The 13,058-nt window shown below is 45.7% G+C and overlaps 2 protein-coding genes across 2 annotated transcripts; both read right to left on the bottom strand.

Annotated features, from left to right (window-relative positions):
- Positions 1 to 151: 151 nt before the first annotated feature.
- Positions 152 to 6,259, bottom strand: LOC142996246 (E3 ubiquitin-protein ligase MARCHF11-like). Its single transcript, XM_076147165.1, has 4 exons — positions 5,852 to 6,259; positions 2,338 to 2,493; positions 1,170 to 1,362; positions 152 to 1,031 (listed from the first exon to the last, which is right to left on the bottom strand). Exons 1-4 carry the CDS (start codon positions 6,257 to 6,259, stop codon positions 709 to 711), a joined length of 1,080 nt encoding a protein of 359 aa, XP_076003280.1. The 3' UTR covers positions 152 to 708.
- A 3,016-nt stretch (positions 6,260 to 9,275) lies between these two features.
- Positions 9,276 to 12,621, bottom strand: znf622 (zinc finger protein 622). Its single transcript, XM_076148852.1, has 7 exons — positions 12,459 to 12,621; positions 11,344 to 11,926; positions 10,979 to 11,248; positions 10,531 to 10,693; positions 10,124 to 10,239; positions 9,864 to 10,007; positions 9,276 to 9,677 (listed from the first exon to the last, which is right to left on the bottom strand). Exons 2-7 carry the CDS (start codon positions 11,918 to 11,920, stop codon positions 9,538 to 9,540), a joined length of 1,410 nt encoding a protein of 469 aa, XP_076004967.1. The 5' UTR covers positions 11,921 to 11,926; positions 12,459 to 12,621; the 3' UTR covers positions 9,276 to 9,537.
- Between the last annotated feature and the right edge of the window lie 437 nt (positions 12,622 to 13,058).

The following is a 13,058-nucleotide window of genomic DNA, read 5'->3' as shown; positions in this document are numbered from 1 at the left end:
CAGAAAAAAACCTGAGAGGAACTGAGCTTCCTCCACCCGTCTCTTTTTCAGTTTGTGCTCGCTTTCAGATTTTTCTTCTTTACTAGATTCCTTCAATTACTTTCTTACACTTTTATGAAATCAACTTATTGAAATTCATACATTCATTCCTCTCACAGGCCTACATCATGTTGTTTACTTCTAAAGACACAAAAACCTCTGTTTGTCATAGATAAGCAAATATCCAGGACTGTCAATAACAATTCATCGTTCTTTAAATTGGTTCAGAGACAATTCATTTCTCAACACTTTCTATCATTAAAACAACAAATGAAGAGGATGGTGTCGCCTCGGTGCTCTATGCTTTCTGGTTTTAGGATTATACACGAGGATTACCCAGGACATCCAAAATATCGATCTCTGTTGTCTGCTGTTTGGTTTACCTCCGTCATTTGCGATTCAGGGGTGATTCATGAAGCGGACCTCACGTTGCCCCCTAGTGGTTCTACGCAATGTGCACAAGCGAGTATGTGAGCAACGCCACGTTAGTTAATGTCAAGTATAATCCTGGGCTAACTGTTCTAGTATTCATGAAGATCGGCCTCTGGTCACACAACCACGCAAACTGCAACAAAGGAAATGAACGAGTCTCAAAAAACGTACTCCATGTTCTGACTGCCTCAAACCTTTACTACAAATTGTAAACCATGGGATATTCTGTTCCTGCCGTTACACAGACGTAACGCGAATGACGACCTCACCGGAGTCACTGTCCTGGCTCAGGTTGTTTTGGGCAACTAGTCTGGGACAGAAAGGGGCAAAACAGAGGCAGGTCCAAGGCTGTGGCCCCAGCTGGGTGGGGTGTAAGGGTCCGTTAGGCCCTAAGGAAGCCAGGGGCAACCAAAGCGTCCTGGGGGCCAGTGAGGAGTGGCCTGTGCTCGTCTCCTCCATGTCCTTTGCTTTATTGTAGCTCTGCACGTCCCAGTGGAGGTTGACGGCTCGCCAGCGCATGAAGACGTTGTACACCGCTGCCCCCTCATGGATGATCAAACCTATTGTGAGGACAGAGATAATAATAATAATAATATAAAAAAATGTAAAAATTATAATATAAAAAGGTCACAATCAATAGAAGACGGACTGTGATTCATGGCAGGACAGTGTGGACATTGCGGTAAATAGTGCCTCACCCACACAGACCAGGTCCATGAAGCCATACATGCCATAACAGATCTGGAAGAGGACGTCCCGGCGCTGCCAGACGGCCTGCGGGCTGAGGGCCGACCACAGCAACCAGGAGATGCTGGCAACCAAGAAGAGGGAGCCCAGAAACACAGCGATGATCTGCACCTTCTCCACCAGCGTGATAGTGATGGACTGCCACTGCACGCACAAACGCAACGACACAGGATGAACACAACAGGACAAAAGCGCCCAAACAAGCCATCACAGTGAAAGGTCAGAATCTGCTCTAGTCCTCTGTACTAGAAATGCATTTCCTGAAGAATATGCACTGCTTCCTATTTTAATGGGGAATGGCTGAAAAACCTTTACAGTGGTGATGGAGGACCGAGCAGAGGGTCCCTCCGCGTGTTCGTTGAATTGGTGAGTTGAAAGATGAGGAAAAGATGAGCGGAAATCTTCAGATGAGTTTTAATGGAGTAAAACGTTGGACAGCGCTGGTCCTGCCCCCTGCATGCTGTGGTGAGTCAGGCCACGAGTTTCTTTGTACAATTGCATTTATGCCGCAAGCACCAGGCGTTCCCATAGTATTCTAATTCACTGATGACAATGTGGTCAAATCGCTTCTGATTGGTGAGGCAGGATTTGCAGAGGCGGCGCCGTAATTCAAATCTGAGGGATGAACAGCTGCCGGTGGGGGGAGAGTGGAATACGTCTTTGTGTAAATTAAAGAACAACAGTACAGTGTAATTAACCATTCTGTAACCTCTATTGATCTAATGAAGGACCCCAAACGGAGAGACTCTTTCCTCCCTTCTGCTGTCCCACAAATGCTAAGGCTTTGATAAGGTGATACAGTGACCCTCAGCTGCACTCTTTCCGAAAATATGAAAGATATGAACACCAAACCTCAAAGCAATAATGTTCAGAATTTTCTGAACATTTTAATGTCTGTAAGTGAGTATGTTGAAGCAGTTAACGGCCCAAAAAACCTTCAAAAGAAAACGCTTTAGCAGACTCACACCAAAACAGTGCACTGATAATTCATGCAATATTTAGTTTTGTCACACACAGAAATTCCCAATTTGTAACATAAGCTCTTTAATTGTATGAATGCATGTCAAGAGGAGAGGTCAGCTGTGTGATTCTTCTTTACCCAAACCTGCGCTTAGTTACCTGCCACGGCCTCTTCATGTTTATGGCGATGACGTGGAATCGGTAGCAGCAGAGCTCGCAGGTCCAGCAGCCTCGCTCGCTGATCCACTTCAGCAGGCAATGCTGGTGTGTGTACCGCACAGAGCCATCACACCGGCACGGGTTCAGCAGGTCACCCTAGAAACCAGAGAAAAGGTCATGTATGAACAAAGACGAGAAGAGTGTAATGCAGAACGAGTAGGTGAAGATTAGACAAAAGGATATTGAAGGGAAAGGGACGATAAAAAGGCATTTCCTCGCTAACTGTGGTATAATCATTATACATATGGATTGATTGAAAAGAGTCACATAATTGTTTTTTGTTTGTTATTGCTGTAAGTTCAGGTAAGACTGAATGTTGTAGTTAACTTCTAAGACAGACAGACAGACAGACAGACAGACAGACAGACAGACAGACAGACAGATAGATAGATAGATAGATAGATAGATAGATAGATAGATAGATAGATAGATAGATAGATAGATAGATAGATAGATAGATAGATAGATAGATAGATAGATGCAGCACTACAACAAAGACTGCTTGTACAAAACAAAAGGCTGCTTCAGATTCAGATCTTATGAGAAAAACCATTTGCTTTTGGGTCAATATTTGAGCAACCCCCATGAAAATGAGTTTGCATCCATTCCAGAGAGCGCACAAATCCTTCTGTCAACATCGATAAGACTGAGAAATCCTCATTTACAGACTGTGAACTGAAAAGCAAACAAAAAATAAATCTCTGTTATGTTGAGTCCCAAGAGAAAAATGACACAATTTTCCCAAGAAAAACCCAAACAACTCAACAGCAAGCGATCTGTCTTATTCTGTCTCCTTTCAAGTCCCAAAACAAATGAGTTTGTATTGGAGAGAGTTTGGCTTTCAAAACTCTCTAGCAGACAAAATTGCTTGATAAGAGGGAGATGTTTTGCTGTGCGTGCTTGGCCTTTTCTCCCACCACTTCATACATCAAATGAGATGCATTAGGAACTCTCCAGAGGGCCAAATGAAGAGGGTCAAAGCTACACTTTGGGATATTAGCAGTGAGATCCTGCATGGCATTAATCTTGCAGGTTATGTCCGTTCTGGAGGCGTTCCTCAAGCTGCCATTACTGTTATTTGGAGCTGCTGGCTGGGCTCTGAGTGGCATATTAATAGTATATTAAGGTCAGTGGTCAGTGAGCTCGTTTTTCATCATGTCATATTAACCTTGTGGGTTTAAAAGGACCTCAGAGGCCTCTGCTTGAAATGAATTGGCACATGTCAGTGATCCATGCTGAGGAAGTGATTGATAAAACCAATGTCAAGGATGATTTTAATACCAGTCGCAAATCCCTAAGAGGATATGTGATGAATATGTTCCACTCATGTTGTTTAGTGGATTCTGGCATGGAAGGGAAGGTCAACAAGACCTCAACCAAACTTAATATAAATAGAAGAAATTATTTCAATACTTCAGTGAACCTTAAGATTTTCTAAGTGGCTGGAGATTTTAGAAAGTCAAATTATTTTCATGCCATTTCTGTCTGAACTAGGTCACTGGTCTGGACATATTTAGCATCCACTTCCCAGGCCCACAGGGCTTTGAATGGGCCCCTATGGAGTAATGGACAGCATGATCCTTGACAGTAATGGTCTCTTTCAGTGTTAAACTTGTAAATTATAATGAAAATCCTCAAAACCCCCAGTCCACCACAAAAGACCCATCAAGTTTTTCGTAGAGGTGAGGAAGGAAGGGGAAAAAAATATTTGTTTTGTGTCAAAGCTAAAATGGGATGTGGGGAAGTAAATGTTTGAAATGTAGTGGAGGAGTTGAAATGTGTGCTGCAGCTCAGTAAATGTACTTAGTTACTTCCTGAGTGTGGAGACGCCACTCATTGAATTGAGAGACATTTCATCAAAATATTAAGTAGACATCATCCACTCATACTGACCGGGCCATTCTCCTATTAAATATCACTGCTTTCTCCCTCTATCTGTTCCTGAATATTTAAAGTGTCAAATTTCTGTTTTGTTATCTGCTTTGATAGCTGGCTCAGCCTGTGGCCTTGTATCAAAATCAAATATCAGTCTGGACCCGGAGGCAGAGGGATTAGATTAGCCCTGCTAATAGGCCATAGCCCACGTTCAGAAGACAGGATATTCACTTAGGCATTCTACTGCCTGGACTCCTGTATTTCCCTGAAGCTCCGGTGGGGATGAATCGTCCCTCATTCGGTCTGGCTGTCATGAACCAACCAGGCCTGCAGAGTGTCAGATTTCAGGGGAGTAAAGACGGCGCTGTCCATCTTTGCAGGTCCATTTTCTGTACATTCACCAATGCAGACCAATACTTCACTTGACCAAATGGCAGATATGTCTTTCCCTGTGTAACTGAGACACATTTAGATCCTACATCTGATGGAGCTGATTTGGATGGAACTTTCTACCATCTACACATTATAGCAGTATAGCAGTATACATGACACATACATATTCTAAAGACAATTTACGAAATTGGAATCATCTTAATAACGACCTGCAATCAATCATTTGATCCAAAGCTATCCGACTTCTCTGTTTAAAATAATGAGAGGCCTTTTCTCTCTGCTTGACAGCATTTCTATGACATCTCTGCACTCACTGGTGACCTCTCAGAGCCTAGCACTCTAAATTTCAGCTGCGGGAAATTTCAACTTCAAAAACGTATTCAACTGTTAGTAACTTCCACAAATTTGAGACTTCACAGACAATACATACGTAGACAAACTGGTGCAGATTTTTCCCCATATGGCCAAATTTTTTCAGTTTTTTTTACGTGTGAGCCAGATGTTCCACATGTGCTTTTCTGGCATCTTCTGCCTTCAGGCTGACTCAGCTTTGTGTCTCTGCTTAATTGGCTGTTGTTTATAAACAAACGGTAGAGTCAAATGATTTGCCACTATTGACAGATTGTCTGTCACTCAAACTGCTTGTAACTTCTTCATTCAGGAACAAAAACTATTCTTTATTGTGTTGTGTGTTTTGGTTTTGCTATGCAGACGTGGTTTTCTCAACCTTTTATAAGTCAATCAAAATACTGGACTAGGGATTATTTCATCATAAAGTCTGAATTATGTCCCTCATTTTGCTGAGGACACCCTGAAGGTCCCTGGAGGTCCAACAGAGCTTAAGCGTGCACTGTCAATGGTTCTGAAGGTCTGATGTATAGGAATCTGACTTTTCATCATTTTGACTTGTGACTTATTATGTTTTATCTATATCTTCCCACAACTGCATCTGATCTTGAGTGGCTCCCTTCTCTGGAGAATTCATGGAATCTGTCCAATCAGGACCTTTTCCAGCATTAGGAGACTGGAGCCTCAAAGTGCCTAAACATTTCATCTATTTTAATTAAAAACTAATCGAACGCCTTTACGAACAGACGCGGCGGTGATCGGTAAACATGGGCAACAGCACAACCACTGAGTGACGTGTGACCTGTGAGCGGTCGGACCCACATGTCGGCGTGTTTACCTGCTCCGCGCCCTGGAAGCAGATCCTGCAGCTGGGAGTGGGGATGCAGGTTTCGCTGCTGCAGTTCGAATTCATCTTGGTCCCACCGACCGCCCCCTCCTCGCTGGAAAAATGCCCCCCCTCGTTGTTCTCCACATTGAAATTCCGCACGGTTCTCCCACACGCGTCCGGGCGCTCCCTGTAGCCCTCTTCATCCACCTGCTCAGCCTCCTCCTCCTCCTCCTCCTCCTCCTCCTCGTCGTCTTCCTCCTCGTCGTCGTGGGGGTGCGGATGTCCTGGGGTGCCGAGCTGTTTGCCTTCCTCCCAGGTGTGACGGTGGGGGGCCACGGTAGCGCCTCCCTGTGGGTACCCCCTCCTCGCCTCCTCCTCCCCGCATGCTGGGCCCGCCTCTCCCTCCTCTGTGCTCATAATAAAATGAAAACTCGAGATAAAATTGCATAGATGCCACCCGACAGCTCACACTGGATGCACCGCTGCGACGCAGGGGTGTGCGTGGAGCAGCCCGCAGGTTGCCAAATCCGCGCTCCGCTCCGCCGTGGATGAACCCGAACCGAGCCGAGCCGTGCTGCTGCAGCGTCCAGACGAAACGTTATGGTGTGGTTGGCTGAAGGGGACGCGAATGGGCGGCCGGATGTCCGCGGCACTGCGGAGCGTCGCTCGGCTGGAACCGCCTCATGCGCTCCGGAGACCCGGGGAGCATTTCCAGGCAGCCTCCATTCATCGCAGCGGGACTCGGCCGTCCTGAAGCTCTGGATGCAGCCTCCTCTCCTTCCTCCTCCCTCCTCCTCACGGTTACAGTAGGTTACTGGTGAGCGAGCTCCGTCCTTTAGAACCCCGCCGTGGCCGTGGTTTCGAGCTGCTTCGAGGGCTCTTGATTGCGCAAGAATCCACCCCGAGTGTGCCAGATCTCCAGCAGCTCTGCACACCCAGCAGCCAGAAAGGACGATCTCCCAGTGACGAACAATCAATCACATTATTATCCCATTAATATGATGGAGGGGGTAACTTTCCAGAGCCATGCGCGCTCCATCCTCTCCCGCACATCCGCCTTGAGGGGGGAGATCAGCTGCATCACACTCCGCCTGCCTGCCAATGAGAGGATGATGTGGTGTGATGTGACGACCTGCACCGCCCCCCCGTGTTAAAGGGCTCACCTGCTGGGTTACAAATGCCATCATTACCAAGGCCGAAGATGATTGTTTAAGGCGCTCTGAATTTTTAAGAGGCACCTCAGGCTGTAAATGATGGAACCATTAACTTTCATGGCTGAAGATATCTAGTGCAGTTGAGGGACTTGTTAGGATCCCGTTGAGCAGGTCTCAGAGTCATTAGAGGGGTCGTATCGAAGCGAAGGTTAAGCAAATTCCATGGTGGCTTAAGTACCCGGACGCCATACTTGAGTCAAAAATGACTTTGCTATACAAGTAAAGTCACCTGATAGAAAATCTGCTGATGTTAATGATACATATATGGATATTAATGTATAATTATTACCTGTATCAGACTCTCCTGGTCCCTGGAGGGAGCTCCTGTAGTCCTTGATTGGGTCGCATATCTTTGGATCTGTCACATTGAACATATCAGCACCAACAAAATTTCAAAATAAAACCAAACTAAATGATTTTACTGTGGGAAGATTTACAGTTTTAATAATTGTATCTTGATGAAAACCACCAGTGAGAGATTAAGTAAATAAATAACGAAAAAGAAGTTTAATCGTGGCTGGGAATGTGCTTGAACGGTGCTGAGCCTTATTTAAATAAAACTACTATCCTTTTCGCTGCAAGAGTCTTAACTCAACATAAGATATCCCCTTAAAACCGGCCGCTCGTCCTGGCTTTAGAGACAGGCTCTAGATATCTAAATAAATAAAAGGGGTTCTTCGCCATCATCAGCCTCCAAATGGAGCTGATAATAAAGTTCCAGGAGCCTCTGCGAATCATTTGTCGGAGGAGAACGCTTTTCCAAGAAGATTTTATTTATTTATCTGTTTTTTCTTTTGAGGATGTCTATCGCTTTCCGGGGAGCAAGATCAGTAATGGACTCTAATGCAGCAAAGGAAATGATCCACTCATGTCCAATCACTACCTAGGAGGCACCGATCAATATCAGGTCCCCAGGGCTCAGAGGGAGATCATGCTCCATCGTGCTAAGAGCAGGGAGGGATGGGTGAACTGCTCCTGAACAAGTTTTGTTTAGGGGGGAGGGGGGGTGACGTACAGGCCACGACTTCACTTTTGGTTCTTACATGCTATCTGATAAGCTTTTAATAGAGATGATGAAGCACCCAATCATCCAATACACTTAAAGAGATCTATCAAAATGATTCAGGTTCCCGTGATTTAGACTAAGCATACTAAGTACAATTTCGAGGGACTCAAGACTTCCACGTTAGTACAGCTACTTTGAGATAAATGGATATTTCCACCAGTGATTTTACCCCAGAAGATCCATTATTCCTCACTTCAAAATCCCCTTGTTTTAGCCATTACAGTTACATATTCCTTGCACATTCCACCTTAATCTTCATCTTTTTCCATCTTAAGAAATAGAATAAAGGGTCCCATTACCTTGTCGATACATAACACAACTTAAACATCTTTCAGAGCCAGAGCCAGAGATTGTTTAAAAGACAAAATGAAAACATAACCTAGAAAGTTTCCAGTGTAATTAGCACCATATATGCTGAAATATTAGTATCGGCCTTCAGAAACCCATATCAGTCCAAACACGAGTTGTAGGTACAAGAATCACCTCCTCCATGACTTCCACGGTGCTAATGCCACTCAGCCATCTGCCCTATTTCTCGCCAAGTCGTCCTGATCAATTAGTCTCCTTCTGGCCGTCGGCCTGTCTGCAGGGCCAACAGCCCCTCCCTCCCCGGCCTCCCCCTCACTTTTTTCCTGTCCACAGTCAAACAGCAGCACACTACTGGGCAGAGTGCCCTAAACCCTTGAAACCATCCCGCCACAAACACTCTCCCAGCCTGGAAGTGGAGAGCCTGCCAAGGGTAAAGTGGAGGACCACAAACAAATGGAGCAACTGAGCTCATTAAAGGGCCGGTGTGGTGGGTCAGCATCCTGTAGAAGCACGATTGGCTGTCCATGACATCATCTGCACCAGGCTCTGAGTCACAGATGAATCTGTCGTACCTGGAGTCAAGCCCCTACACACACTTATTTTGTCTGCATAAGAATGTCATACTGGATTTGAAGCGAGTCTACTCAAACAAACGTCAAAAGGTAAACTCTATATATTCAGACACTCTAAAAGCATGTTAACCATTTGCAGGCTGTGTTAGCACGGAGTATGACGGAGTTTGATCTGCCATGATGAAGGGGGAGTGAGCACAGACATAATTGGTTCATAACAGAGCGCTGTAGTTTGTTACATGTATGTAGAGAGTGTAAATGCAGCACACCAATTCTAATTAGATGTTTATTCTCAAAATTTCACATTTCAATTTCAGCACTGCGTCATTTTACTTTGTTAGCAAACAAGGTGCCTCTGATCTGGTTTCTCCATAGGGGCTTTGTGGAAGCTGTTCATGCTCCTGATCAATCCACTGATATGAAAACCTCACTCAGGGTAGGAAACAAAGTTCTGGCCCCGAATGATAACTTCTCCTCTCACTGACTGCAACATGATGAAGGCGTTCAGATAAATCTTAAAATCCATCCAGGAGTTTAGAAAATGACTTGGGCTCTGAAGTGCTTCTGCCTGGTGGTGTTGTGGTTCATGCCCATCTTCAGCATCCACCGTGACTTCATCATCTGTACGTACTGCATGTCCCTCTGCTTCTGATAGAGGGAGCCCGTATCCAAGACTGCGAGAGAAAGGGAGAGAACGGAGGGAACGAGTCAAGCAAAGATATCCTGCCAAGACATTTACTCAAGCACTGAACATGCAGGTAGAGATACTAGATCCTGCAGAAAAGGAAATTGAAGAAGAAGAGATTCTAGCTGTGGTCAGATGTAAGCAGTATTTTAGCTGTAGCCTTGTGGACGCTTACCTGTGTTGCCTCCCCAGCCCAAGGCCCTGTACTGCCGGAGGACCCTGCCCACTGCGTTTTTGTTATGGGCCACAGCCACTGTTCTCTGCACTCCAAACCGCTGCTTGTAGTACCTCATGAGGGAGCGATGGCCAATCCTCGCGCCTGAGCAAGCACACGGAGAGGAGGAGCATTACGGTACGGTACAAGTTACAGTGGTTTGTGCTGCGTGGTTTCATTTCCTCTGTTTCTTATTAATGACTCTGGTCTAGTCGTGTCACCTGAAGGTAGAGTCAGCTCCAGTGTCTCTTCGTCACACTCCAGGTTTTTGTCGTCGGGCAGCTCTTCATCTTCCATCTCAGCAGTCTCTCCCTCCTTCCTGTCGGGGTAGCTGCTCCTGATCACAAGGAAAGAAGACAAACGTGTGAAGCAGATGGCATCAACGGCTGCTCAATCATCCATTCTTACCAACCATGAAATGGGGTCAGTGAAGGCAGCAGGCAACAGTGACAGTGACACTCACAGACACTGACAGATCAAGTGCCAATTGGTATCATGAGTTCTTAAATATGAAAAATGAACATAAAATAGGTGAAGATCCAAGTAGACTTGACTCAACAACACTCAAAACTAACAAACTAACTTATATCAAAGTAATATCAGCAATAGTTACACAGTCTGTCATTACCTAAAATCATAAAAGTCAGCAAACTCCAGAGCTGCATCGCCGTCTGCAAAGAGTTTACAGTGACTTTTGTCGGTCATGTGACTCTGCACCGCTTCCGTGGAATAAAACGAGCGGCCTTTCTCATTACACCATAGGCACACGTTCCCAGCACCGACTTTCTCTCCTGTAACACAAGAAAACAAACAATAACGGACGGGGAATCTAACGTTGTTACTACAAGAACAGTGCAATAATCAGCTGCAATTTTGACCTAAAGGATTTCACATGGGAGTACAAACTATTATTACATAATTCATTTGTCCAATACTGAAAACTGCCACAACCAAAGGCACCTGTCAATCAGAGCCCACAGTGCCATGAAACCTGCTGCTTTTGTCATCTTTGAAAACGCATTTAATGGGCAACACTGATGTTTGATTGTGTCCTGACATTCAGATGTCACACTCACCGAGGTAGCGGACCAGCCCTTTGAGGTCAACAATGAACTCCACATCAGGGAGGAAGAAGCTGTGAACTTTGGTCATGTGGGCGACGTTCTTCATAAGGGAGCGCGAGTGGTGTGAGCAGAACAGGCAATCTGCGACGGGGATGGAGCCTGGCAGAGCAGCGGGGTGAGGGGCAGACCCTCCTTCCTCCTGATCCATCGTCTCCTCTGCGTCCTCATCATCCTCCATCTCCTCGTCCTCATCCTCTTCTTCGTCAAGGTCTTCCCACTCTTCTGCAACAGAAGAGCAAAGCAGACAAGACTGTGACGCAAACGCAAACAAATTGAACACTTTGTCTTGGCGGCTCAAATCTGATTGATTTCCATACCTCCTTCCTCTGCTGTGGCACCACCTCCATCATCTCTCTCTCTCCTCTTAGCTTGTTCCTCCAGCCAAACCATCCTTGGAGGTATCTCTGACCGCTCTGTCTTCTGGCTGCTGCCTGCTCCTGCTGACTCCTGCTTGGCTGGACTGGACCTCTGCGTCTCTTTGAGGGCGTGCTGCAGGGCCTCGTTCCTGGCGTCGTGGTCCACTTTCTCATTGCCGAGCCCCTTCTCCAGGTTCTTCTCGTTCATCTTCTCAACCTTTCTCTGGGCGGCCAGCAGGGCCTGCTTCTCTGTCTGCTGGTGTTTGTGGGACTGCAGGTGGTTCTGGTAGGCGTTGGCACTGGAGAACTTCTTGTTGCAAACAGCGCAGCCCTCTGTTGCTGCTGTGTCGCTCAGCTGCTGTTCAGCAGCGGCCCGTTGAGACAGAACTCGCTCCTGGAAGTTTTCAGCAGTGACAGGCGGCATGTCGGCCACCTTTCGCTTCAGGTTGTAGCGGTGCCAATCTGTTTTGTAGTGAGCACGCTGAACCTCACCATCTGTGAAAGCAACTCGGCAGCTGATGCAGGTGTAAGAGGCCATGACAGCCTAAGACGAGAGGACAACAAACAAAATAATGCTCATCACAAACTGCATGCAACTTGAAATTGGACAAAAACTTTTCAAAGCTCCGAACGATGGCATGGATGGAGATGGTTTATCAGATATCATCCTAATGTGCTTGCTTGTAGATTTGTGTGAGTTTGTAGATGTCATAATGTCAGCATAATCACTCAAAGACAGCAAGCTGATCACAATCACATTGAAGCCCTGCTGCTGAAATGGTTCAACTTATAACCGTTCAGGGTTTTGTTAGTTCTGCTTTGTGAAAATGGTCTCACTCTCGTAGCGACGTAGTGTCACCAATAACAGTGGTAACAATAGTAATAATAACAAGATTGGCAGCACAGCTTAAGTAACACCGCGGGGTTTTGATGTAGTGCGAGTATAAATAAAGACATATAGATGGAATACAGGCCGCGGGTTGGGCTGTTAAACTGTGACGCAGTCTGATATTTGTAGTGGTAGCTAGTTAGCGACGAGCTAACAAAACAAGCCCGACCGCCTCACATTTACTTACCGATTAAACGCGTTGACGCCTTTGAAAGGAGAACGTTTTAGGTTTTAGTGCCGTCTGCTCCTCTCACTCACTCACACACACGCATACACAGCAACCACACGAGGATTACTTCCTGGTAACCTTTGAACTCCCTCTTTAGATGGAGCGCGACGACGAGTAAATGAGCAGCATCATCGCCCCCTACTGATGCGGAGTATAACTGCCGACATCAACAACAACAACGTCAGAAAAGGCACAGTGAATTACATCCGAAATAAATTAATAAAAAATCCGTACAACACAAATTCAGAGACTAAGATGGCGAGGAGTCAGCAAAAAGTGTGTGACAACACATAACTTCTTAGAACAGCTAAATCCTTGAAGATTGAAGACAATTTGCAGTCATTCAAATGACAACATGAATACAACGAATAGCCTCACTTTTATATAAAACACCTTTGGTAGAATTTGCACTCTGTATGGGCCTCTGCGTGCCAAAGCCTTGGGAACAACAAAGAGAGGGTGAAGTGGGAGGTGGAGAAAATCAGCTGTTCTCTAACAGAAAGTTGTTAGGTGTCTTTGTGCCTGTGTGGAAAATGGTGGGGTTGATCAAGCCTGAAA

This window comes from Genypterus blacodes, unplaced genomic scaffold (genome assembly GCF_046128005.1).
Source record: "Genypterus blacodes isolate CSIRO-AG114 ecotype Tasmania unplaced genomic scaffold, CSIRO-AGI_Gbla_v1 ptg000005l_1, whole genome shotgun sequence".
NCBI classification, from domain to species: Eukaryota; Metazoa; Chordata; class Actinopteri; order Ophidiiformes; family Ophidiidae; genus Genypterus; species Genypterus blacodes.
Note: the sequence above shows the minus strand (reverse complement) of the source record. Positions and strands in the feature narration are given on the sequence as shown.